Source organism: Onychostruthus taczanowskii, unplaced genomic scaffold, assembly GCF_017590055.1.
Source record: "Onychostruthus taczanowskii isolate IOZ18803 unplaced genomic scaffold, ASM1759005v1 scaffold126, whole genome shotgun sequence".
Classification (NCBI taxonomy): Eukaryota; Metazoa; Chordata; class Aves; order Passeriformes; family Passeridae; genus Onychostruthus; species Onychostruthus taczanowskii.
In genome coordinates this window covers 303,378-329,541 of record NW_024498418.1, presented here as the reverse complement: position 1 = coordinate 329,541, position 26,164 = coordinate 303,378, and the positions used below count along the sequence as shown (strand labels likewise).

The 26,164-nt window shown below is 53.7% G+C and overlaps 1 protein-coding gene across 4 annotated transcripts; it reads right to left on the bottom strand.

The window, feature by feature from the left end:
• Positions 1-84: 84 nt before the first annotated feature.
• On the bottom strand, positions 85-26,164 carry ZNF512B (zinc finger protein 512B). Of its 4 annotated transcripts, XM_041396215.1 has the most exons (16): positions 25,792-26,164; positions 24,714-24,793; positions 23,827-23,955; positions 23,302-23,474; positions 22,884-23,137; positions 22,040-22,111; positions 20,322-20,456; positions 18,876-19,000; positions 16,380-16,472; positions 15,481-15,579; positions 14,520-14,807; positions 13,757-13,948; positions 7,445-7,546; positions 6,396-6,458; positions 4,317-4,415; positions 85-3,942 (listed from the first exon to the last, which is right to left on the bottom strand). In XM_041396215.1, the coding sequence occupies exons 1-16, from the start codon at positions 25,910-25,912 to the stop codon at positions 3,649-3,651; spliced, it is 2,319 nt and encodes a 772-aa protein (XP_041252149.1). In that variant the 5' UTR covers positions 25,913-26,164; the 3' UTR covers positions 85-3,648. The 4 variants fall into 4 exon arrangements, with proteins under 4 accessions (XP_041252149.1, XP_041252150.1, XP_041252151.1 ...); XM_041396216.1 differs by lacking the exon at positions 15,481-15,579 and having other exon boundaries at positions 25,792-25,912; XM_041396217.1 differs by lacking the exon at positions 25,792-26,164 and having other exon boundaries at positions 22,884-23,094; positions 24,714-24,794.

Below are 26,164 nucleotides of genomic sequence, written 5' to 3'. Positions count from 1 at the left end.
TGCCAGGAAGGACAAATCCAAACCCCCTGGATCCCACGTCCAACCTCCCACCGAACTGCCCAATAACGGTGCCGACAGTGCTAATAAAAAATCAATAACCATTTATTTGATACAGCTGTTTCATACATACAGTACAGGGAGCGCCTCGGCGCTGCTCGGAGCTGCTCGGACAGTACTCTCCAACTGAGGATTTGTCAATGATTAACAAAAGAACAGATCATCACAAATCGGGAGTTTATTATAAGATAGTTTACCGTTAAAACAATTTTATTTTTTGCAAATAAACACTTTTTAATATATATATTTATATATTTATATATATGGTTACAAGTGATAAATTGAAAATTTTTTTCCTTTTTTTGTTTTTTTTTTCTGTTTTAATTTTTTCCCCAAAATACACTTATGCACTAATAACTGGCATCGACGAGAAACATTCGGATATGCCGTGGGATGGGTGTCACGAGGAGAGAAAGAAAAGAACAAAATGCTCTCAAGGTTCCTGGGGGTGGGAGATGCTCCAGGCTTGGGCAGCTCCATCCACTGTGGCCAGAGCTGGTGTGACACAGCCAACCTCACCAGGGCAGGTGTTGGTGCCGAGGGTTCCCCACAATCCAAGCTTTCCATGAGGTCTTCCCACAGGCTTGCAGTCCATGCCTGCTCCCATGGAGATTTAACCCTTTCCCTGGGGACACGGGTGATGGGATGGTGGGCTTCCCCAACACTGGAGGTGCAGGACCACAGTGTCACAGTGCCCAGGATGAAAAAATCCTCAACTCCCAAGGTGATGGGATGGAAGAGGACAGGACAACTCGTCCTCCATCTGGTCCCACAGCCTCTGCCTGTCCCTCTGGATCAAAGTGGTTTCCCCTCTGGCACTGCCTCACTGGGAGCAGCTGAAGGAGCACAACCTGCTGGCCCCCAGCAGTGCCACTATGGTGTCACTCGGCCCTGCCTGCTCACCTGTTGTGGCACTGGCAGGTGCTGGTGATCCCAGCATTGCTCTGGAACCTTCCCTGAACAAGCAGGAGAGTAAAGGATGTCTCATGGAGAAGGTGTGTGGGGGGGAATATGTTCCTCCCCGAGTGATGACTAGAGGGGAAAACACCTTTTTTGGGGGGAAAAACCCTGAAGATTTCACTTTCTTATAGAAATTCCCTCCTGACCATAGTGCTGCCCTCACTGGAGCTGTGGATGCTCTGAGGGTGACAGGGACAGCCCCAGCACCAGGACCGCTGCTCCCACTGCCTGCCCTGAGACCCCAGATGGTCCCTGGGGTCCCCTCCAGGCTGGTGTCACTTTGCAAGGCCACTGCAGCTGTCCCTGCTCCTGTCCCTGCTCCTGCCAGACACTCATTATGGAAGCAGAGGTGGATTTTGATCTGGACCTCACAATGACCCCCTGAGCTGGCCCTTTCCCACGTCTACCCTGCCCTGAGCAGCTCCCAGGGCTCCCCCCCTGTGGAGCACAGTGCTGCCAGTTAATTTAATCAATGAGAAGCCAATTAATTGCATGTTAATGAGAACAGAGTCCCAGGACATGCCCAAGAGGAGACAGTGAGGATTGTGTGATGACCATCCAAGCCAGCAGCCCGGGCTACCCAGATCTCCCTTCCCTAGGTCAGGACATGGAGCTTTCCTGGGGGCTTCTCTCCATGGCAGGACATGATTTTGGGATCCAGAGGCTCCCTCTGCACCCTCACAGATTTCAGTACCAGGCCCACAGCTCTGCCTGCATTTCCTTTCCTGCTGCTGCCTGTGAGCTGTTCCAAGCTGTCCTAGAGCTCCCAAAGCTCTCCCTGTTCCCCAGGGAAGCAGGATCTACCCCAGTGACACCATCCAAACACAATCTGATGAAGTGCAAGCAGCGACCAGGCTGAGCTGCAGTGACTAATTAAGCTTTCTCACTAATTGCCTGGAGGCCCAGCAGCCAGCAACGCTCAGGCAGTTCCCCCAGCCGCAGGCACGTGCCCAGCTCGCTGGACAATGCAGAGGGTGGATCCAGGTGCCAGAGCCATGGACAGAGCAAGAGCCCAGGCTCCCTGAGAAGCCACCCTGGCTTCAGCCACCACTGTCCCCCCTCCCTGGCTGGAATAACCTGCCAGTGGAGGATGTCAATTGTGACTGAGATGCTGCTCGCAGCAAGGAAAGATACCGAGCCTCTGGTGGGCAACAAGGAGCAGTGAAGGAAAGCAAGGACTGAGGTTTGAATTGATTAAAGCAAAAGCAGAAGCTCCCCCTCTGATGCCTCTTTCCTGGCTCTGCATAGGGGAAAAATCGATTTAAAGTTTTCTGTTGTGCTACTGAGAGGAAACGTGCCCATTTCCCAAGGACCGAGGTAGCCTGGTTTTGTCTGGAGACGGGCACATCCCGGTCCAGGGATGGCTCCCCCGGGCAGGGGCAAGGTGTGATGACAGTGTCAGCACAGGAGCAAAGAAGAGCTCCAGGGAAGAGCACAGGCAGGGACGGCACCGCAGGGACCTGCCACCCTGAGGAGGGTGGTCAGGGGCTCAGATGCATCTTTGGAAGCAGAGACGACTCCTATGGTGGGTCCCAGCCCAAAAGGACAAGGGGAATGTGAGGTGCCTGGGCAGCAACTGAGCTCATCCTACAGCAGGACCCATGATTGTCTCTGTTACACACCTCCTGTGGCCACAGCTGGGGAACTGAGACTCCATTCCTCCCTGCTGGGTGATCGGCACCGTCGGGATGGAGCACAGTGGGACCCTGAATCACCCTTGGATGCACCCAGGCCGGGGGGCAGCTCGTTGTCTGCCCTGTCCCCCTGACCCTGGCACTGCCATCATGTCTCTGCCATCACAGCACTCCAGGCTCGGCAAACACAACCCAAGCACGGAGGCACGGCTCCCTCACCGCACCCCCTCCACGGCTGCATGCCGCTCTCCACGGTGCCCACAGCATTCCCACAACTTTCCATTAAACCCTCCAGCCTGCCCAGCCGCAGAGCACCCCCTCTCCCGCTCACATCTCCCACACCGCCAGCGTGTGTCCCGCTCCCTGCTCTGCCCGTGCCTCACAGCACACAAACCCTGCCGAGCCCTCAGAGCCGCTCCCTGCCCGGCACCTTCCCCTCCACCCGCGGCTGCAGGGAAAGCGCCGCCAGCTCCCGCCCACCGCAGCATCCTCTGCCGGACCCCCCGCCCGCCCGGGTCAAACATCTTTGGAACATCACCCCGGAGCTGGGAGCCGCCGGGCAGCGGGGCAGCTCCCCCCGGAGCGGCACGGAGCCGCTGGGGAGGGTCCATGGACCCCGCTGCTATTGCACTTCTCTTTCGCTCAAGCGTCACCAGGTGGGCGCAGGGCAGGGGAGCCACGGGCCGGGGGAGGCAGCGGGGCCCCACCGAGGGGTATGTACATGGGCAGGGGGTGGAGAACGTTCCAGCTTCCTTGATCCTGTTTGTTTTCCAGTGTGAAACAAGGTCCGTGATTTGTTTAAAGTGGTTAACTGGTATTTTCTGTCTCTTTTTTTTTTTCTTTTTTTTTTTTTTCCTTTCTTTTTGTAAAAAGTGGGTGAGAGGAGGGTGGGGCAAGAGGAGGTGGGATGGGGAGGAAGGGACATAAAACTGGGAGAGACCCCCACCCTGTTACCCTGGGCTGTAAACGAATCCTCGGAGACGAGTCTCTGAGCTGCTCATTTCTCGGGCATCTTGCTGGCTCCTCCCTTCCGCTGGCTCGGGGGCTTGAGGGCGAGTTCGTCCCCCTCGGGGCTGCCCCGGGAGCCTTCCCAGTGCTCGAGGCTTTTCTTGTGATTAGTCTTTGCTGCCACGCTCTCTCTGCCCTTCGGGGACATTTCCGGAGGCCTCTCCTTGGGTTTTCTCCCCCTTTTCTTCCCGTTTGTGCTTTTCTTTTTCTCCTCTTTGCTGGAAGAAAGCTGTTCCCTGTTTTTCTTTTTCCGGCTGGCCTCTGAGGAGGTTCGGAACCAGTTCTGTGTCCGTGGGGTGACACGGGGGTTAGTGACAGTCGTGGGGGCAGGCACTGGCACCGGTACCAGCACCAGCACACACACCCCGAGCCTGACCCACCCCTCACCCCATGGGCATCACCTGAAGTCAAACTGCTCGGTGCTGAGCTGCTGCAATGAGCCTGGGGATATCAGGGACACCAAGGGGGACAGGGAAGAACACCCCAGGCTGACTGGGAGCTGTTACTCAGCTCTGCTCTTAACAGACATGGATGGATGGATGGATGGATGGATGGATGGATGGATGGATGGATGGATGGATGGATGGAAAGGGACAGCCCAAAGGTGCATGTGTTGGAGCAGGGACCAGCCCAGCCCAGCTCCAGCTGCTTCCTTACCTCCGAGTGAGCCTTGATGATGTGGTACTTGACGCCACTCTCGGAGCTGAACTCCTTCTGGCACAGGAGGCATCGGTACTTGCCCACTGAGTGGTCCCCCTGCAAGACACAGCAGCTCCTGCAGAGCCCAAAGCACCCCAAGGGGTGGCCCTCCCCTGGCCCTGACCCTCCCATGACTTCAAAGTGACACAAAATAAACAGACACAGGTGGTTCAGACACTCATGTCTCTGCCAGTCTCTGTGCTGGGCCAGCCAGGAGCTCACAGCTCACATCCTCTTTCTGAGTTTCAGTCTATGCCACTTGTGCTGCTGCCTGTGTGTCCCCACCATCAGGTGATGGGGCCATCGCCCCGTTTCCTCGCTATCAGCAGATCTGTGATCCCCTGGGACTGAGCCACTATCAGATTTACGTCCAACACTCACCTGATTTTCCTGTTACATTGTCAAAGAGCCAGGGTGAGTGCTGGATTCCTGTCACCAGCGCCCTGGTGGGATGACAGATCTCCTGGCTCTGCTGCAGGTCATGGCATGTGGGAGATAATGTGCTCTCTATTGATGAGGGGGTTATGGATGGGCCCCTCTGGGCCATATATTTCCTTCCTGGGAATTTCTCCATAGCTGTAAATTTTGAGTTAGACAGGTCTTTCATTTCGGGAGAGGACAGGCCTGGCTTCAGGAACCCTTGTGCAAAATCATCCTGGAGCATCAATCCCCACTGAGGATGGGGTGCTACCTCTGCTCTTGCAGAGGTGTATTGCAACCAGTTCTGCAGCATTTTACAGTGGGAATCACAGACCAGTTCTGGAGGGGCTGTGATTTATTTATGCCACATTTGTTGGCACATGTATTCAAAGCAAATCCTCTCCCCTAAGGGGAAGAATCCTGCTGATGGCAGGGTGGAGGTCGCAGAGCAACTCCCCATTGCTGATTCCCAATACCTGGCCCCAGCTGGGCCAGATCCAGAGGGTGCAGCCCTGTGGTTCATGGAAATGTTCATGCAGATCCTGGCTGCTTCCTGTGCATGGAACCAACCAGAAACCAGCTCCATTTTCTCTCAGAGAAGGAGCTGTCCTAGTCTTCTGTGTTTGCTCTTTTATCCTGCATAAATCCAGCTTCTCCTGCCGGATCTCTGCAGCCCATTTTCTAAATTATCTCATTAATGGCTGCTGTTCCAGCTAGCACTGGAGGAGTGCAGGAGTTGGTGTTTTTAATAACCACAGGGTATGTACTGGAGCTGCCTCCTGGAAGCTCCATTCAATGAAAGCTGCAGCTGGAAATGTTTCAGGGTATAAAGCTTTAGCAGCTCTTACTTGGTTCCAATTTGAGGGACCTACACAGAGCTCCTGATCCCTCCCCTGGGGCAGCTGCAGGGCACTGGAGCTCAGGGCTGCTCCATCCATCCAGGAGGAGGGCACTGGTCTCTGCATGGACCAGCTGCCTCTTCCAGACTCAGCTCATCCCAGGAGGCACCACACCAGCATCCCTCCAGCTGGGCTTCCAGAGGGGCTGTAGGGCTGCCCAAATTGATGGAAGAAGACTCCTGATTCCCACCTGCCCCAGGAAACATTCAGTTTCCAGCACCCAGCTCCTTGGCTCTGAGCTGCCGTGGCTGATGCGTGATTGTGTGACATGCTGGCCATGCTGCTTAGCCAAGGGCTTGTGAATGATCTGGGGGCTGCAGGGACCAGCTGGGCAGGGGCTGCTGTAGGACAGGAGGACATGAGGCAGGAGGACTCAGACCCTCTGCTGTGGGTCTAAGTGTGTCTGGAGCTCCCCGTGACACTTTGTGTGTCAGAAGTCTGGGCTTGGGTGAGAAGCCTGTGTTGTGGGACCTTTTCTCTATAACTGGAATAGCAGCTACATCCCCTCCATCCCATCTACTCAGCTTGAGCCTCTCTGCCTCCATCTGCCTGGTGACAACTCACTAGGAGCTGCACTGCCAGCCAGACCTCCAGCAGCCACCATCCTTTAACCTGTGCCATTGTCCCTTGCCTTGTTCGTTCCAAACCAGCTGGGGAGGAAGAGAAAACCCAACACCAAAGCAGCCTCTGAGAAAAGGGTGTAAAAAGCAGAACCTACCTTGTTGCAATTGGCCAGGTGAGCTTTCAGCCCCGAGACACTGGAGTAAATGGCTTCACAGCACTGCAGGAAAAAACAAAGCAGGGTTAGACATGATCCCCCTCATCCCCTGCCTTCCTGAGCTGTGGCCAGGAGCCTGCTGAGCCAGCACGGCCACCGGTCCAGGCTGAGCAGTGTGAGGTTAATGCTCTGCGAGGCGCCCAGGGCTCTGGTCACACGTTTCCCATTAGTGCTAATGGGAGTCATGTGGCCACATCCCTCTGCAACGGGCTGAAAAACGTCTCCCCTAAATGTCTCCGTGGAAAACCTACATTTGTGAGCTGTCGGGAGGTCCTGCTGGGCTACAGGAGCTCTTGGAGCCACAGCAGAGACTTAATGGAGAGGAGAAATCACCCAGGCAGCAGCATGACCAGTTTCTGAGCAACGTCTTTTCCAAGTGCCTGTGTATGACATTAATTAGCCAGCCCAGCTCCCCTGGCCTTGTGGGAACTGCCTCCTTCAGAACTCCCATTAGCAAGGCTTTGTTTGGGACGATAAATCCAGGCTCAGCACCAGGGTGGGGTTCACCTCTCTGTCAGCTCGGGCCAGGGCTGTGTTTCACAGGGAGATGAGGCACACGCACCATGCCCTGAGGTCTGTGCTTGTCACAGGGCTTTAAAAAGTTTGGCTTAAATCTATCTTCACTTAGGAAAAGCAGGTTCTCTGCATCAAAAAGCTGTGCAGGATGTGCAGTCTTCACCCAGTCAGGATCTTGGAAGCTTCCCAAAGGCAGCTCCAGAGCTCAAATTGGGCAATGCTTCACCATCAGCCCAAGGGTGGCCCTGTCCCCAAGCCTGGTGACTTGAGCACACAAGGAGGATCACAAAAGTGGGACATACTTTAACCAGACACAGCAGCAAGCTCAGGGAAAGGAGGTGAAGTGAGTGTCTGAGCATCACTATGATCAGGAGCCCAATAAGAACCATTTTTGGTGATTTCTGCCCCAAAACCTCCCCCTTCCTCCTGCAGATGGAGACCAGCCAGCCCACAGAAGAACAGACAATCCTTACGTTGTTAGGACAGTTGATGCGGCCCTTCTCCTTCACTTCATTCTTCCAGTTTTCCAGCAGCCTGGGATTGAGCTTTGGAAGCCCTGGCCGGGTGTAGTTGAGCTGTGAACAATAGCAGTTGATTAGCAGAGCTGCACACCCCAGCCCAGTCCACGGTCCTGCCTCTTCACATGGGTCTTGCCCTGCTCCGAAGTGAATAGGAGCTGAAAACTACTTGGGAGGCTTCCTGAGGTGCCATTCTCCCCCTGGGCAGGGAGGTGGCTCTGCCCACTGCCCTGCCACCAGCGAGGAGTCCCTGGCAAACAGGAGAGGAGAGGCTCCTGCTCCCGGGTCCATGCCCACAGGGCCAGGACTGGACCTTGCCTTTTTGGTACATGGTGTTGGCACAGCCCTTCTGCCATGTTTTATAACCAGGGGAATAAACAACCCTGCACACTGGGCAGAGGGGCCAGGAGCCTCCATGGCTGCCTTCCATGGATGAATGGGCACAACCCGTCAAACAATGAAAGGCTCTTGTGTCTCTGCCTCTCCTTCTGGCAGGGCTGCTCCTTCCAAGTGCTTTTAATTAGCGCTTTATTAGCGACTTTGAGGGTTAGCATAGCAGGCTGGCCTTCCCAACTCCAGTTCTGCCTATTCAGCACAAGCCAAGGCAGCTGTGGCAGCTCCAGGCACCTCCGGGCCTCCCAGCCACTGTGCCTGGCCCTACCTGCAGGGCTGGTCCCAGCCTGACACTGAGCCACTGTGCCAAGGTCAGCAGGGGACACCGGGCTGCACAGCCACACCAGCACAACTCCCAGCCCAGCCTGGTGAGCTCTGCTAGAGCCAGTGGATGTTCTGGTTCTGAGCCCCAAACCTTCCAAGTGGGAGCAATGCTGGGTGAGCCCACAGATGGCACGGTGCAGGTGTGGGTACCTGAACACCTGCCACTCCCCATGGGCTCCTCTGAGCACGGGATGCAACTGCATCCCTGCATCCATGCTGCATGGAGAGGACGAACAGCCACAAGGTGCTTGCAGAGGTGCAAACCCAGGCCAAACATTCCCTGAGGACCTGGAGCTGGTGGTTTGGAGGCAGAAGGAAGCTGGCTGGATTTCTTTTCCAGCTGTGACTTTTCCTGAACATGCTGATAAAGCTGCAGATCTGCATTTGGCCAGTTTGCCCCAGCTGTTCCCAAACCTCCCTGCAAAGGGAAGCTCGGGATGTTGAAGGCTCAGATGCCAGCCCCTCCTTTCTGCCCAAACTGAAGTGATCCACGTGCCCCTGCAGCTTTCCCCTTGGCACGTGGCAGGGCATGGCTGGGTCAGGGAGCACTGGGCTCCATGTGAGGGGCAGGGGCACAGGGCCTTGTGAAACAGCTCTGTGAACACTGCTAAGGACGGATGTGGATGTGGAAAACTCCCCCGAGCCCCAGTGCTGCAATTCTGTCGTGCTTCGCGGCTGGGGGAGATGCCAGCAGAGCTCTTTGAAGCTCTGGGATGGTGCATCTACCAAGAGCTTGGTCCCCAGCCCAGGGAAGGCAATGCCACCTCCAGGGTAGAACACAGGAGTCCCTTTTTGCCATTGATACTGAGAGCCAGGATGCCAAACAGCCTCCATAATTAAAACCCAATCAATCCCATGAATGAGCACACATTAATGGTAACCGCACACAGCCCCAGCAACAACCTCTCCCTCTGCGTGTCCCCGGGGAGGAGGCGAGGGGGGATGTTCAGAGATGTGGACTCTGCTGCTCTGCTTTCCCACTCCAGAGAAAAATCCCTCCCTGCTCTCCTCCGACAGTCCTGCACAATAACATGCAAATCCCATGTCTTCCCAGGGCGCTGCGGTTCTGGGAATGTCAAAGTCATCTTTATGTCTCTATTAACAGGGAGCCCCAGGCATGGAATATTTTATATTTTTTTTCTTTTCCATTTATTTTCCTCAAACAGCCTGTAAGTGAAAATTTTCATGGCCAAATCATTAAACGACTACAACTGGTTTTGGCTACAGCCCATCTCTTCTGAACAGTCGAAGGATGCTGGGCTGGGAAGGTTTGTTTCCTTTGACTGACGGTTTTATTTAATTAACTTTCATATTTCAATCCTCTCTGCTCCCTAGACAGCTCTCCCCTTCCCCAAAATATATCACAGTAAATGAGAACCATGCAGGATGGTCTCAGGCTTGTCTCAGCTGACAAGCGCCCCTGAAGCCTCACCAAGTCCCCAGCACAAGGTACAGCTCTCCCTTCATCCTGTGGAAGGTATGGGTGATGCTGTGAAGGCAAAATGCACCCAGGGGTGCTGGGCAGCAGCCAGGTCCCATTGGAGGGTCTGCTGAGCAAGGGGAGGAAGGATGGACTTGGCCCCACAGCTGGAGCTGGGATCCGGTTTGGCCCACAGTGCCATGAGTCTGCAGGGCTCAGCCTGGCTCCTGCCTGCATGCAGGGCCATTGTTTTGGGGGACAAACTCAAGCCAGCCTCTTCTGCTCTGGAATTTATCCTGGTTCCAGTACAAAACCTCAAGCCTGGAGATGACTTTTCCCCTTTAGCTTTATGACTGGCCTACAGCTGCCCCTTGCTCCAGATCCCTGGCACCCCACGGCACCAGACTCCACAGGGATGCGCAGACTCCATGGCTGTACCTATTGACACTGAGACCCCGAGCTGTGGGGAAGCAAATGGAGTGTCCATGTATCCCACAGTGGAGCTCTGCATTCCTCCCTGTGTGGTACAGCTCCTGCCTGGGCTGCAGGAGCCCACCACAACCTCCAGCACCTTGAAGCAAGGAACCCCACCTCAAGCTCTACCAAGAAAGTGTCACACTCTGAAACAGTGGAACATCCACAGCATTTTCTCTTCTGCCTCTTAGATGCCTCTTCCCTCTGCTCAAGGAGGTTGTTTCTCATCCCCCATTACATCCCAGAGCCCACTACCATGAGCTGGGAACCTGCAGCCTCAAGGCTGCTCATGGGCAGGCGACAGCCCCAGCAAAGGCCAAAGGAGGGTCGGCATCATCCTCATGGAGCTTCTGCAGAGGAGATTTTTCCCAGAAAAGCAGCAGGGGTGTGCCCTTCCCCATCTGACATCCCCAGCAAGCGGCTGTTGTGAAACACCCCATCTGTTTCAGCTTATCTGGAGGCAAATAAAGATCGGAGCGAGAAAATAAGACTCCAGTGTATATTTAGAAATGCTGGATTTGGTTAGCAGAGACCGAAGGCAGCGCAGGGCCTGGGATCGAGCAGCAATCGTTTATTCTGATGCCATTGCTTTGGTGTGAAGGAATCCATCCTCCCGGGAAAGGCGAACGCATCCCACCACAGGCCACCAGCGGGATCCAAACCCAGCATCCCTCTCCCCAGCTGGGACCGGCTGCCACGTGGCCACAGAGCAGGGGCTGCAGCGGGGCTGCTCCTGCCGAGAGGCTGAGAACCCCTGAGCTTGTGCCTGCCCCTGGGAAAAGGTTTTGCTGCTTGGAAAAGGGATGGAGAGGGGTGGCTTTCTTCATCAGCTTTCTTGAAATCTACATTGACTGCTGGGACCATGGTGGGGAACTGGAGAGTTCAGGGATGGAGCTTGTTCTGTGTTGCAGCAAGTTTGGGTGTATCCAACTACCTATGGCTACAGACCTGAGCTGGGAAGCATCTGTCCCTCTGGAATCCTGGAAATCCCTAGGGCTTGCTGAAAAGGTGACGGAGCAGCTGCCATCTGCTGCTGATCCCTGACATCCCATTTCTCTCCATGTCCAGTACAGGGTCTGCATGCCCAGCAGTGTACTCCCAGTGGCTGGGCATGACTCAGGGGGAAGTAGAGGTGGTGGTGTGGTGGCTTTTCTGGGAATTCCATCAGTTCCCACCAGTCCCAGTGCCCTGGTCAAGGTGAACTGGTGTTTTATCTTCCTGCTGCTCCAGTGGCTCTGGGCTGGCAGTTCCCTCAGGGAGGGCCGCCACACGTGCTCGGTGGGGTGGTGGCACGGGGACATGGGGACGCTGCTGGCTGCTCTGAGCCTCCCATGTGGCACAAGGCTGTCCCATGTGGCACAGGCAGTTCTGTTTTGGGGCTGTAATGACGTCAAATTGGGCACTTGCTGGGAGGTTTCTTTCTACACCCTGAACTGAACCAACTTATAAAGCCAAAGCAGTCCTGAGCAATGCAAACCGTGGCTGAGCAGAGCAGCTCAGAGCGTGCTGAAGTCAGCAAGCTCCCACCAGCCTGCCTGGGCAGAACCTGCCTCCCACCTCCTCCCAGCAACGCTCATCAAGAAAAAATGTCATAGACTGAACAGATTATAAAGTGTTGTCAAGGGAACGTGACAGTCTCTGCAAGACGTACCCACAGGCACACGCACGGATTCACCCACTACACTGACTTCCTCCGAAATCCATGTGGGATTTCATGCAGGGCCTGAGGTCTCTTGATCCTCCAACTCAAGAGCCTTGTTTTGCCATCTGGGAGCTGATCCAATTCCCCCCTTTCCCATCTTTAATGCAAAACTGCTTCTGCCAGCCTCACAGCAATTCTTCGCTTTTTAGCACTGAGATGGGGCTTGGTTAAACTTGAACAATCAGACTCTGAACACAAGAAATGTCTCATTAAAAAAGCCCACCAGCACTTCATGGAGCAATTACGACAGGACTGGGACCTTTATAATGCCTTTGTCAGCCTGAGCGTGTGCCCCTGGTCCAGGCCTGGGGTCCTGGCTGCTCCCTCAATTCAAAAAGAAAATACCCAAAATCATGAGTAAAGGGAACAATTCCAAGTGGAAAGAGAAGAATGCAAGAGCTGAGACAGGACAGGGGAAGAGTGCAGCACACCTCTTCTCCAACAGTATCTGAAATGAAACAGCTACTTTGGGTTGTTTTTTTAAAGTTATTAATGCATTGCAGCTGAAGTCATCTGGAAACCAACAATGGCTACATCAAGCACTGGGGAAATAAAACGTTTGCAAGCAGCTCTGGCCCTGAAATGCTCAGCTCTGCCTCAAGGTGGATGGCAGTGCTGCAGCTGGATCCCCTTCTGTGCCAATGCCTCACTGGGATGCCAACGGGGGTAAAGAAGCTGCTGGTTTGTTTCTGTGCTGGTTTTCCAGCTGTCCACCACATGCAGACCAGAGCCAGGCTTAGCTTCTCTGGGTCTCTGCAGGACCACGGTGGCACTTCTGCTGAGCACACACAGGTGCCAGGACAGCGTGGGACAGCCTGTGGGAGCAGGAAGGCATTTTGGTGCAAGCTCTGCTCTCCTGCCACCCCTTTTCCTGGGGTGCCCATCACTTCTCCAAGCTGGCTCTGAGACTTGGGCTGTTCTCATGGCTTGGGGTAGGTGCTGTGGGCTGGAACTATTCACACTCTCCTGATGCCCTCTGATCCTCACTTTTATCCTTGCCATGAGCCCAATATCTTGCCAGAGTGAATTTCAGAGCACTGGGCAATGCTCTGAAAGATGCTCAATTCTTCAGAGCAGGGAACAGGCCTAGCATCCACCTGCAGAGTCACTTGCTCAGGAAACACGCTGCACCTCATGCAAAGACTCTGCATTGAGTCCTGGCAAACAAAAAGAACAAGTATTCCCTCTCTTTTTTCCCCTTTACACTGAAATGGTTTATGATTTACTGCTTCATTCCTTTCACAGTCCAGAAGGAGCATACCTGGAGGGAATTTCAGCTTTAGTACACCCCCAGGAATAATCACGTCCTCCCACAGGCAGAAGGGAGGTTTGGTTTAATGTGTACTTACTCCAATGACTACAAAACACTCAAGCCTTTGGGGCCCTGTGCAAACCCCACAGCACTGCTGCTGGAGCTTGAGGGGCTCAGTCCTGTCTCCACTCACTGCCTTTCTCTGCTCCCAGCAGCACAGCTCTGGGATGCTGCAGGCCTTTAGCCTCCAGGAAAGCATCTCCCAGAAGTTAAGGAAGAGACAGGAAGGGAGGGAATTCTGCCTGGGGCATCTTTGCTCTCTGACAGCACAAGGGAGATGGTTTTAGATCTGATCTGCTCCCTTCATGTGCTCCTCTTGGCTGCCAGCCTCTACTTCCCTGCTCAGCATGGACCAGAAATGACCTCCCACCCCAACACTCTCGGGGCCAGACCTTGATCTCTTCCCAGTGTTTTACCTCTTCCTCCAAAGGGCACAGCTGCCTGCTGCTGGGAGCCTCCAGACCACAGCGGCTCAGCCTGCGCTGGGTGGGCTCTTCAGCAATAAATCTGCCATCACAGCTAATTAATTTAAGGCACAGCAAGTGAGACATGTGAGCCCTAAACAGCTGGGGCCAGGCTGGAATCCTGGAATCTCTGTGTACAGCTAGTGCAGAACCAAAATGAGAACTAAAGGCTGCTCACCCGCTTTGTTTCAGGCACCAGGTCATCCTTCATCCTCCTTTTGGTCCAATCCCTGGCCAGCTCATCCTCTGCTATCTCCTGGAGGTGGAAGACAGCTACTTGGGCCGACGTCCGGCGGATGCGGCCGCTCGGGGTCCTCTCAAAATCTTCTACAGGAGCAGGCTCCGGCTTCACCTCTGGCTCCTCCGGAGGCTGCAAGAGAGACAGAGTCAGGGAGGGCATGACTAGAGAACAAGTGAGCTCTCCAGCCTCGGGAAGGGGATGCTGGGATTTGGGCTGTGTGTTTCCAGGTTTGCTTTGTGCCTCTGCGCTGGAGAATGGGAGCAAGGGGAGCACCCACCTCCCTCAGCCCAGCAGCAGCCACAGACTGCGTCCCTCCGTGCTCCCACGTGTATAAATGTCTCTAGTTACTAGATTTAGGGAGTGATTAGTGTCGGATGCACTGTCAGTAGGGATCAACAGAACAGAAAGGGATGCTCCCCAGGGATAGATCCTGCCACCCCAGCACTGGCAAGCAGCGGGCGTTTGTGAGGGAGCGGCCTGAGGTCTGTTTTTTTTTTTTTCCTGCACAGCATAGATGCAGGGTGGGCTGGAGCAAAGCCCTCTGGGCACTGGGGAAAGGGAATGCTGCTGACCACTCCCATAAAACAGCATTTTTGGAGGGGTGGAGGGTGTACCCTGTTCCCCCCAACACTGCATGGTACAGCACACACACATGGTGATTTGAGGGAGAAAACAACACCGGCCCGACGTCTGCACCTGCCTTGCCCGGCCCGGCCCTGCCCGGCTCTGTCCTGCCCAGGGGCTCCGCAGCTCTGCAGTCCCCCCCGGGGGGGGATGGCCCCGCTCCTCGGGCTGCGGAGGCGTCCGGGGGGCTCACCGAGGCCGTGTGTTCTGACCGCACGTGATAGTCGTGGCCAGCCTTGGATTTGTACTTCTTGCCACAGTGTGGGCAGCTGAACACGGGCTTGTCAGCCTCGGCAAGCTGCTTGCCACACCGCTTCTGGTGGTACTGGTAGCCCATCAGGCTGGAGAAGTTGGCCACACAACCCTATGGAGATGGGGAGAAGGGGAGGGTTAAGGAGGGCTGGGGCTTTACGTGGCGGCGATGAAAATGTTGAGGAGGAACATTCCCGAGGAGCCCACTCTGAAGAGCAGCTCTGCCAACCCCTCCTGTCCAAGTGTTGGGGAATTTGACAGTTCCCAAAGAGCCAGGCACAGGCACAACAGACAATGCCCTGGAAGGATGGGAGGAGCTGTCCCTGCCACGGCATTCCCTGCCCCAACACACAGACAGAGCTCTCTGGACAGACACACAGCAGGCAGTGGGAGGGGAAGGCACTGGGGAGGCGCTGCCTGCAGGGAGAGCAAAGCACCCGCGGGACAAACCTCTGCCCCACGCCTCCCTTACCTGTTCGTGACTTGTCTGCAACCCGCTCGGCTCTGGTTTTGGTGTGGTTTGGTTTGGTTCTACGCTGTGCCCAGAACAGGCTGTGCTCCTTCCTGAGCTCAGGAGGCAGAACCTGTCCTGTGCCCACCCTCCTGCAGGGCTGTCCTGCTGCTGGAGTGCACAGAGCCACTGGGTACAGGGATTGGGATGGCTGAGCTAAGGTGGAAATGCTGAGCACATGCCAAGGGATGCCTGGAGAGTACATGTCCCCTTCTGCATGGGACTCACTCCTTCCACTTTTTCACAGAACGAGAAACAAGAATTGTTCTCGTACCTCATTGGGGCATTTCAGTTTTCCCATCTGCTTTAGCACTTTCCTCAGCCTTTCCCGCTCTTCCTGTTCACCAAGTCCAGCGGTTTCCACAGGAACAGGCTGGAAACAAGGAAGTAACAGAAGCGACAGAGTCAACCATTTACTCATGTCCTCTGTGCCAGGAGTGGATGGTAAAGCCCTGCCTTGCAGGGAGCTGCCCTGGGCTGGAGGGAACCTCTCATTAGCAGAGCTGGATCTCCCACTGCTTCGTTGGTATGTGCTGGATCTGCTCAGGCCTTTCTTGTGATTACACCCAAAGGGCCAGCTGAGAAATCCAGGAGCAGTTCCTGCACAGAGGATTCACCAGCAAGACTGAAGAGCAGGAGATTAAGGCACAGGTAAAAGACAAGTCACAACTGGTAAGCATGGGACACGTAGAAATGTAGTTATGCCTTGCCCCAGTATCTCAGAGATGTACAAAATTTATTCATGATAAATTTTGTGGCTGCTTCTCCCATGCACATTGGAGAGCTGAAGACCAGATTTTGAGATTTGTGCAAGGCAGAACCCATCAGTCCCAGATTTGCAGGCACAATTTTGGAGGCAGAGCTTTGCCACTCAAAATCCACCTCACCATACTCACCAGATCTTCCCCATGTCGGGATCTGAAACCCTCTTTTATTTTTTCAGTCCTCTGCTCTACTTATCAGGATCAACATGAGCCTAACTCACTGCCTGAGGAGGAAATGCTTTCCTTGGCAGCAAGGGGAAAGGCCACCGTCCAGGCTGAGCAGTGTGTGAAATGCTCCAAAGGTGGATCCCTCCTTTACAAAGACCATGGAGAGAGGACTTTTGATGGATGGCTTCCTCACCTGCATGGAGAAAGGAGGCACAAGACGAGCCCAGCCCAGCTCCCTTACCTTGCTGACGTGTTCAGCCATGGTGTGGTAATTCAGCCCAGCTTTGGACTTGAACTGCTTTTTGCAGTGCTGACACTTCAAGGCATCCTGCAGCTGAAGGAATTAAAGGCAAGTCACCAGACAGGCTACATCTTTCCAAGGGCTGCTGCTGGTCAATAATCCCATGGGTGTCTGTTTCTGCAGCACTACCCAGTGGTGGGACCCAGCAGGCAACACTGCACCCCTGTTTCCCATCCCAGGCCCTGCCTGCAGCTCAGAGTTTTCTCTCTGTTATCCTGGATATTATTATCAAACCCACATGCCTCAATTTTTGGAAAACATTCCATTTTGGATTTAGATTTAAAGCCTCACTGGCTGAAAACATCTGGATCTGGTGTCTTACTCTTCCTGTTAAAGGGTTAGAGAGAGAAGAAGCTTTGATCTACCAATGCCAGTGGACTGTGCTCTGCAGTCCTGTTAAGTAAGACAGATGCTGGCATGCAGTGCAATTTCTGGGTGCCTGGGCTGTGTGAAATTAAGGGCACAATCACAGAAGGATATTTTCTATCTCTCATTGCCCTGCTGTTTGACCCAACTCGGCCTCCTGAGTGTGTGGGGAGATGCATTAACTGCACACCCTGAGGTACAAGGGGCACTTGCACAGTGGGTGAACAGATCTTGACTTTTGTTGGGGCAGGAGCCAGAATTTACTGATTCCGGAGGTTCATGCTCTGGGCACCAAGAGACAGAGTATCTCCACAGGGAGCCTGTGCCTGGCCAGCCGTGGTCATTCCTGCTTCTCCTGCCAGATGATTGAAGGGAGAGTGCTGAAGGTGAAGCAAGACTGAACTAAAAGATGAAGAGGCAATGAAGATGCATCTGCAAATCTCTTCTCATTATGGAACTCTGGGAAAATGAAGAATAGACTCACTGTAGTCAATTGGGAGTGACTCATGGTACCTGCACTCCCATCAGTTAATCTTGTCCCAGACCCAAGCACTTCATCCTAACAAGGTGGATGCTAACAGCTCCTTCACTCATTAGATGCCACTAGCAGCTAACTTGGGATTTACTGCTCTGGTCAACACTTTAAAACATAGCATGTCCACATTCCAACAAGCCCTCCCACCTGGGATACCAGCAGATATAACTGTCCTTGCCTCCTTCAGGCCCAAGCATGTTGCAACCCTCTCCATCCTTTACTTCCTTTCCAAAACAAAAGGAAACAAGTCACTAAGCAGACTGCTTAGTGCAGACTGCTCCTTTTTTTTAATAAGAGGTTTGGGAGCCTGCACATCCTTTTCCCATTGTCCAGCTAAGGAATACAGCAGTCATTAAAAAGAGGGGGTGCCTCAACCCCAGGCTGGCTCTGATAGGGATCCCACGTGGCTGTAGCAGCAGGGTCTCACTAAGGCTGTGCCACAGGTTCATCTCAGATATGGAATGCTGAGAGCTGGACCTCTGGTCACACACCTGGAGCTTAGGGACTGTCCTGCCTGGGCTTCCATGAAGCATCCCAGCTCCCAGAGCAGCACAGCCAGCTCTGGCAAGGACTCTACCTCTCAGGAAGTGTGACAGAACATCCACTCCAAGGGCTGGAGCCCAAAATCTTGAGCTGAATATAGGGCTGGCATATTGCCAGCAGGGAAGACACCGCTGACTGCTCCAGCAGAGCCCTGCTCAGCAGGTCATCTGGCTGTGCAGCCTGCACACAGCCAGCCTGGCTTGGGAGATGCTCCAAAGTGGAGGAAATATGACCAGTGATGGCTAGGATCCTCACTCCACCGAGGCCAGGAGGATATCGAAGGCGACAGGATTCTGCCCAGCGTTGCTGTAGGATGGTGTTTGGGAGGGAGAGCAGCCTCCCACTGCTGTATAAACAGCAAGGCAATGGCTGGGGAAGCATTTGCAGCAAATGAATGTGGAATCAAAGCCCAGCCACATATTTTCAAAGCAGGAGGCATCGATCCCACGTTGGCTTTCTGTGGCGACGGCTCCAGGTGACGGATGAAGATGTAATCCTGCGCTCTGATGGATGGTGGTGTGGCACAGAGACAATTTTTCATTGCACCATTACTGAACTCCTGCATCCTGACAGCCTGCCTGAGCACATCCAGGCTTGGAGTCTCCCTGAGACACGCTCTCATGCAATCAGTTTATCTGGTCTGATACAAGGCACAGCACACAGTGACACCCCACAGCCAGGGCTCCAGAGGAGGCCAGATTAGAGACAACCCCAACAAACTCTCCAGCCTTAAAACTATTTGTTTAGCCACTAGAAATACCTGACTCTGTTGAGACACTGGGGCAAAGGGATTCAGAATTGCTGAGAATTAGTGTCCAAATCCCTCTGGGTCAATGCAAGCCAGCCAGCAAGCTGAAGATGACCAGCAAGTGTTCTATCAAATACAGTTGAGAAACGTTTTAGGAGCAACACTGCACATTTATGAGAGGCACACATACACATGCATTCCCCCCCAAAATCCACATGTTTGACTGAATAAAGCAAGGCCTTACTTTCTGGCAGACATCCATGTGTTTCTTGAGTCCCACAATAGTTTTCCTGGTTATAACACTGCAGGTTGGACAGGAAACTTCCCCCTTCTCGCTGATCTCCCGCTGCCACTGGTCCTCGGGGTTTGCTGGTGAGGGAGAGAAGAGAGCTGTTACATCCAACCTGCCTTGGCTGCTTGACTTGATAAGTTAAAAAGCAGTGAAGTGGGAAAGATCCTGATATTAAAAAAAGAGATACACTCTCCCAGGCAAAGCCAAAACTGGACATGAACCATGCAGCTCTCCCTGTCCCACTCTCCTGCAGCTGCCCAAGTAAACTGGGTCACTGGGTCAATTTTATATGGAGTTACCAGACCTGGTAACTGGGGAAAGACCCAGGTCTTTCCAACCACTCTGGTATCCTGCACTCTGGGAGTTATAAAAAGATGATGATGATACCCCCAGCCACCTGATCCTGCCCTGCTTGGAATAACTTCCCCCTGCCAAATGAAACAATTAGCGGGAGTGAAACAAAGGTGAGCGTCTCAGCTCCATCCGGACGTGTGCCTGGAAAGCTTCTCTGGCAATCCTCTTCCCGACAGACACAGAGGAAGCTGGGGGACTGCTGGCTTCCAAGCATCTGTTTATTTGACTGGCTGTGACTGGCCTTTAAAAAGCCCAAAATAAGAGATATGTGGGGCCAAAAGCAGCTCCCAGGCCCAGAGTTCACGCCGTGTTCTCAGCAGAGCAGCGCTGGCCTTCCAGCAAGGGAAGCCTGGGCTGAATAAAATCCGCCAAGTCTGTTTATTTGGATGCTCTTGCATGGCTGTGAGATCAGAGAGTCGTTTATTTGAATTTGAAAGCAGTGCAAGGCACTGCAGCTGTGTTTATCTTGCACATCCTGCGTTCCTCCTGCTGTCAGAGCTCTCAGGGAAAGCAAGCAACCTGTGCTGGGTGTAGGCTGCACCCCGAGGCTCAGGGAAGGCGTAATTATGCCCAGAGTTATGCACTGGTATCATTCATGGGAATGATGTTAGAAAAATGCCATCATCACATGGGTCACATGCTGACTCAAAGTGAAGCCAGGTGGAACTTGGCTCTCAACTCCCAGCACTTTCATCACATTGACCTGGCAGTGAACTGAAGGTAAGGTGCCCCTCAGGATGTCAGTTGTGGCGGCACCAACATTTTAGCAGCAGTGGCTGTTTCCACATCTGTGTTATATTCAAAAGGGCAGGAGCTGTGTGCTCCTACCTCTGACTTTGTGCTGCTTCTCCTGACAAACCTGCCAGAAAATTCACCCAGCAAACAACCCCACTGGGCCAAGAGGGGTGGGGGGACCATGAGCTGCAGGTGAAGGTGGGGATGGAGACATGAAGGTAGGGACCATTCAGGCTTGGGGTAGTGCACAGAAAAGGAGCTGCACTGCACACAGAGCTGCTGCCTGTGCTTTGCCCCCACCAGCCTCACCTGCTGGTGGATGCACAGATGTTTCCTTCTTCACACCAACTCCTGGAGGTTTCTTTTTCAGCTCCTCCATGTTGGCATTTCCCTCCAGCTTCTTGGCTCGATGAGCTTTTGCTTTGTCCTCTGCTTTGACAAGACCTGTAAAGAAAGAGGATTTTTATTCACTACTTGCTTTAATGCCTTCAGAGCACTTCACATTTAACAGGTAAAAAGTCTCTCCCTCTAAACCAGGGACACTGAGCTGGCTGCATGTCTGCCAAGGCTGTACATGTAGGCTCAGGTCCATAATTATGACAAGCAATATTCTAACAGCTTGTGGTGTTTTACAAACAGCATAATTTTCCCCAACACAAGTTTATGAGCTATGGAAACTCCATTGCAAAGTGAGGTAGGATGCCTCCAGCCAGGAAGACAGGCTGGGGAGAAGGGAATAGGGTGTTTTGCAAGAAACTGGAAGAGGGAATTGGAACAGCCAAGTTCAGTGTGTAAAAGAGATGTTCCTGCTGATGTTCCTGCACTGGAAAGGCTGTTTAACTCCCCTGGATCCCCAAATCCACATGCAGCTCAGCCCTGTGCCTGCATTTCCACAGAAGGTGCCGGAGGCAATGAGGTGAGTACCAGGGTCAGATCCACATCCCCCTAAAGCTGGGGGCTGTGATTCTTGTAAACCCAGGGTTTGAATGGAGACAGCACTCCGTGACGTGCTGGGGCACCCCCGTCTTTGGGCAGTGACTGCCACATGGAGCTTGGGCAGCATAGGCAAACACCTGCCCCATCTTCACCTTCCATCTGAGGCACTGGGTCATGGGGACACCTTGTTCTCCAGGAACCCACAGCAGATGGTTCAGTCTCCAGCAGCGCCTCTGTGGGGAGGATAAGGGAAACAAGCCCAGACTTCCCAGGAGCCAGAGGAAAGGAAATCACAGAGACCAAATCCAGCCTGCTTGTCAGTGTTCAATCCCTTCAAAGCCATTAGTGCCTCTCCCCCGAGTGCCTCATACTGGAAGGTGCTGCCTCCTGCAGTGCCTGGAAATCTGCTTCCTATTTCTCTGGCTGAACATATCTCATAGTCAGCCTGAATCCAGTTGCTCTCATTCCAGGGATGCTCCAGGATTTCCCCCTCCTTCCCAGCCCATTTGGGTGTATTTATGGAGCATGACCAAAGTCCCACTTGCTCTTGCTTTGTCAGGCTGCAGCAGCCAATTCCTGGGCCTCCTCTCAGCAAACATCCCGGCAACATGTCTCCTCTCCCTTGGATTCATTCTCCTGAATGTGGGCGACCAGCCCAGGAGATGGAGGCTGAGGGATGGGTGCGTCACGAGCCTTTCTACGCAGCAGAGTTCCCTCCCGGCTGCTGGGAATGCTGCGGCACCCAGCATGGTGGGATGCTGAGGAGATGATGTTTCTCATATCTCGCTGGTGTCAGCAGCTCGTTACTCTTGTGTTACAGATGAGCATACCCGGATCCTTTCCTCTCTTCCCTCATTTCCCAGCGCCAGGCTCCGGAGCAGAGCAGACAGGGTTGTTATCAGTCCCAGCTCCGCTGCTGCTTTTCACTCCCTTTATGACTCTCTCGTGGTAAAAGATGCCAGCTTCTCCAGTGTGAGATCCTCGGGCTCTGTCTGGCTCCACCACAGGGAGGGATCTTGGGGAAGGGACTTCCCTGCAATGCCCCGGGGAGAAGGTACAACCTACAGCTGCCCAGAGCTGTCCTGTATTACCTTTCAGTCCGAATGTCCCCGAGATGGACGGCTGCTCCCCCGTAAACTTCTTAGGAGTTTTCTGTTTCCTTCCTAACTCAAAAGAGAGAAACAGAGAGAGAGATTTGGTCAAATAACTGTACTGCCAGGGGGATTCACCAGTCCTGGGGCATGGGGTGGGCACACACTCCATGTTAGGAGTGGGTCAAAGGCTGTCAAATGAAGCACCCACTCACTAAACACCAACAGACTGCTGCTTCCCACTCCACAAAGCCAGGATAAATCTGTTATTCAAGATTAATTCAATGAGTGAAAGTGGTGGCTGTATCTAGTGCAAAAGCTGAGCAGTTCCCACATGTGGCTGTGGTGGTTTGCGTTGGTGTTGCAAGCAGTGGAAACCATGATGGGGACAACCACTGCCCTACATCAACTCAGCAGTAGCCATGGACAGATAGAGACCCTTAATTCTGTCCCAATCCTTCAGGAAGATGAGTTTGCCAGAACCACCCTGGTTTAACCTCACACACTGAGAGAGGACAGAGAGGCTGACACAGCAGCTTGCTGTGCTGCCAGGAATTCAACCCATTTCCAAACCTATCATAGGATTGTTAAGGCTGGAAAGATCTCTAAGATCACTGAATCCAACCATCACACAGGTCCTTTAGAAATATTTCCACCACAGCTACAAGGTTTTAACTCCCAGTGAAGCTGCAAGAAACTGGAGAGCAGGGCAAGTTATCAAGGTCTGGAAACAAGGCTTGGCCATCCCTTGGATTCAGAGACACTCTCAGCAGCGTTGGCTGCAGCAGATCCCCCTCCCATGGGACACCTTCTAAACCAGCGTAGCCCTGGGCTCTAATCTTACTGTGCTTCATCCTCTCGGGGTCTTCCTCCTGCAGCGAGGCCTGGCTGCCCCGCTGCTGCCCGACGTCCTTGCCACTGGAGGATTTGGCCGTGGGGGTGGCAGCTGCCATCGCCTCAGCCGCCGCAATCTGGAACTCCTTGCTCTCCCGGCTCTCCGCCAGGCACTCGCCATTCTCCGCGTGCTCCTGGGCCACGGCTTTTTCCGTCTTTGCCTGTTTGGGATGGATGGTGGGGCAAGCTGAACTCTCAGCAGGTCTAGGGCAAAGCACAGAGGGCTTGTTTAAAGAGGGCTTGTTAGACAAGTGTCCTGACACCTCTCCCCCCTCGCCAGCCCAGGTTGCAGGAATGGAGGCAGGCACGTTCCCCTTCTCCCAGCCATCCCTGTGCCACTGCCATGCAGCCCAGCCACAGCCTGGTACCTTTTCTTTCCACTGCTCTTCCCAATGGCCTTGGGCACTTTGTTTTCTGCTTTGCTGGTTGGCACTGGCCGGTCCAAGTGATTCCAGAGCCGATGCTTCTCCAGCTGGGTTTTGGAGGTGAAGGCAGCTTCGCAGTATGAGCATGAGTATGTCAGCTTCTCTGAGATCGCACCCTGAGTGGGGCAGGGAGAGGCAGGTGATCACAGATGTTAGATCACAAGAGAGAGGCTTTTTCTGACACAGGCATGAACATAAATCATGTGTGATACCCTTCTGCCCTTCCAAATGGTTACCCAAAGTCCATGATCCCCCTGGGCCAGACCTCACACTGAGCTGCAGAGATCTCAGTCCTTCTCTTACACGCACCTCACAAAAACTGCTCCTGGCCCACCTCTGCCCTCCCCATTTCCTCATTTTAACCTCATGTTTTCCCTGGTGTTTAAGGCCTGAGAGCAGCTTTACCCTGCAGATGGCAATGGAAGAGCCAGCCACTGGAAAGGACAGACAGTTCTCCAGTCTCCTTACCCCTTGGCAGCGCTGATAGTGGTACTTCAAGCCATAAATGCTGGGGAACTCCAGCCAGCAGCCTGAATTGGGACATTTCACCCTAGAGTGGGCTTTGAATTCGTCCTTCCACTGGTTCATCAGGGGGAGCTGGGAACAGGAGAAACAAGAGATAGCTGAATGAAGAGCACCCTGTTCCTGTGTGTGCTGATGCACCCCAAGGGAGGGCACATGGGACCTCTGATATTCCCAACCATCCTTTCCATCACACAGTCATGAAGTGGACCCCAGGGGTGTGTTTCAGTGTAGCAGTGCTCACTCCAGTGAGAGCTGCTGGGACAGATGCTGCATCATAGGCTAATGATACCTGCTGAGGCATTACCTTGCTGTGCTTCCCAGAGCACACACACACTTCCTACCAGGCTGGGGAATAAATCAGGCCCGAAGTCACCCAGCTGATTTAATCACCCCATATTTCATCTAGTCCGTAAATCACCCCATGCCCCTGCTCTCATGACAAACTGCTCCATGTGTTGTCCATGGTACCAGGCAGGAATTAAACTGCACAACTCTGCAGGGAATAAATCACCCCCTTGCCATTGCTGCCGGCTCATTAGCCAAGCCTGACACGGCTGTGACAGGATCCAGTCATCTGGACATGGCCCTGGGAAAGTGAGGCTGAAAAGGGGTACAGTTCCTTAACCAGGGTTTTGGAAGATAATGGATGCCTGCATGTAGGGGTTGAGGGACCAAGATCTTGCTGAGCCCAAGACAAGGCTGCTCTGAAGACTAAACCACAGGGAAGGAAGGTTTAACGGTGGAATGGGCTGGCTGGAGTGCACAGCACAGGGCACGTCAGACAGAGTGAAGCAGGGAGGGCCCAGGGACTGGAGTGTGTGAGGTCTTACAGGGATGTCTTTCAGCGCCTGGTTCTCAGCCTTGGGTCTTCCTTTCTTCCTGCCTTCGGTTTTGTCACTGGTTGCATTTCCTGCAAACAGACACAGCACACATCACCAGCCATGCCGGAGGAGCCGCTGTCCCAGTAATTCTGCTGCCCAGTTCCAGCTTCCTGCTGCCTGCCTTGTGCCCTCAGCTCTAGGCTGGCCATTCTCTGTCCTAGCAAGGATGGAGATGCCCCTCTGGAAGGCAATGGCAGCTCCCTTGCAAATGAAGTGCTGATAAGATGTGACACAGGGAAAAATGGTCTCCTGAACAGAGGCGTGTTCATATTGCGGACAGCTGGAGTTCATTCCCTTTAGCAATAAGTTATCCTCCTCTGTTTGCAATTATGGCTTTAATCCCCTCAAGGTAACAGTGGCATCTGGGAAACATTTAGGGCACACGCATTTCCCCACAAAGCCACTGATTTTGGAAGCCCCATCTGAGCTACATCGCCGGGGTCCAACCCTCTCCAGGGGTGCAGGCACCCCTCGGCATCCAGAGCTGCCCTTACCAAGGTAAAGGCAGTGGGACCCTCTCTCATAGAGGGGATCTGCCCAGCATAAAGAGACAGGAGGAAAAATCTCCTTGGGCCTGGAGATTCCTGGATAGAGAAATCAGCCATCCATCAGCGTGACAGCCCTTAGTGTGAGAGTCCCCTGGGGCTTGTATGCTAGCAAGCCTCCATCCCGGGGGCCGCGACACGGGAGGCAGCAGATGGCCTGAACTCATTTAAGCCTTTCCATCCTTTGATGTAACACTTAGCTACCAACACGATAAATAGGCGGCGTGACACCCATCTCGTTAAGCCAGACACACGCCTCTCCAAAGGGAGAGACCATCTCCATCCCTCCCTCCTGCTCCCAGCAACCAGCTCTCAGAGATGGGGCTTTTCGTCCACCACAGCCCTCACTGGTGAGTCAAAGTGAGGAGCAGACACATCGAGACCCAGGCCACTTGTTTTGGCAGCCACTCCCCAACTCCTGCCTCTGGGCTCATCCTCTCTGCCCTGTCCACCTCCACTGAAAGGACAAATCAGTTCCTTACCCAGCTTGGGCAGCTCTGACGGTGGGTTTATCCTCGTCTCTGTCCTGCTTTCTTTGCTGGCAGTGGGTTTGTTAGAGCCTGTAGTTTTCCTTCCACCTTTACAGGTATAAGAATCCGCCATCTCTGAAAGAAGCAGGGGAGGCGTTAAAATTCACTCCTCGGAGCTGGGAGCAACACATGGTGAAAGCAAGGAGAGCTGCTGGGGAGGGAGGGAGGGAAATGAGAAAACCATCACGCAGCTTCAAGATTTCCACAAAGAGAAGAAACGGGACGTGCTTCCGAGTATTTGTTCTACAGTTGAGGAACGCCACAGACATGGCTGGAAAGCTGCTTTCATTACAGCCTGGCTTCCCCTTCACATACAATGGCAAAG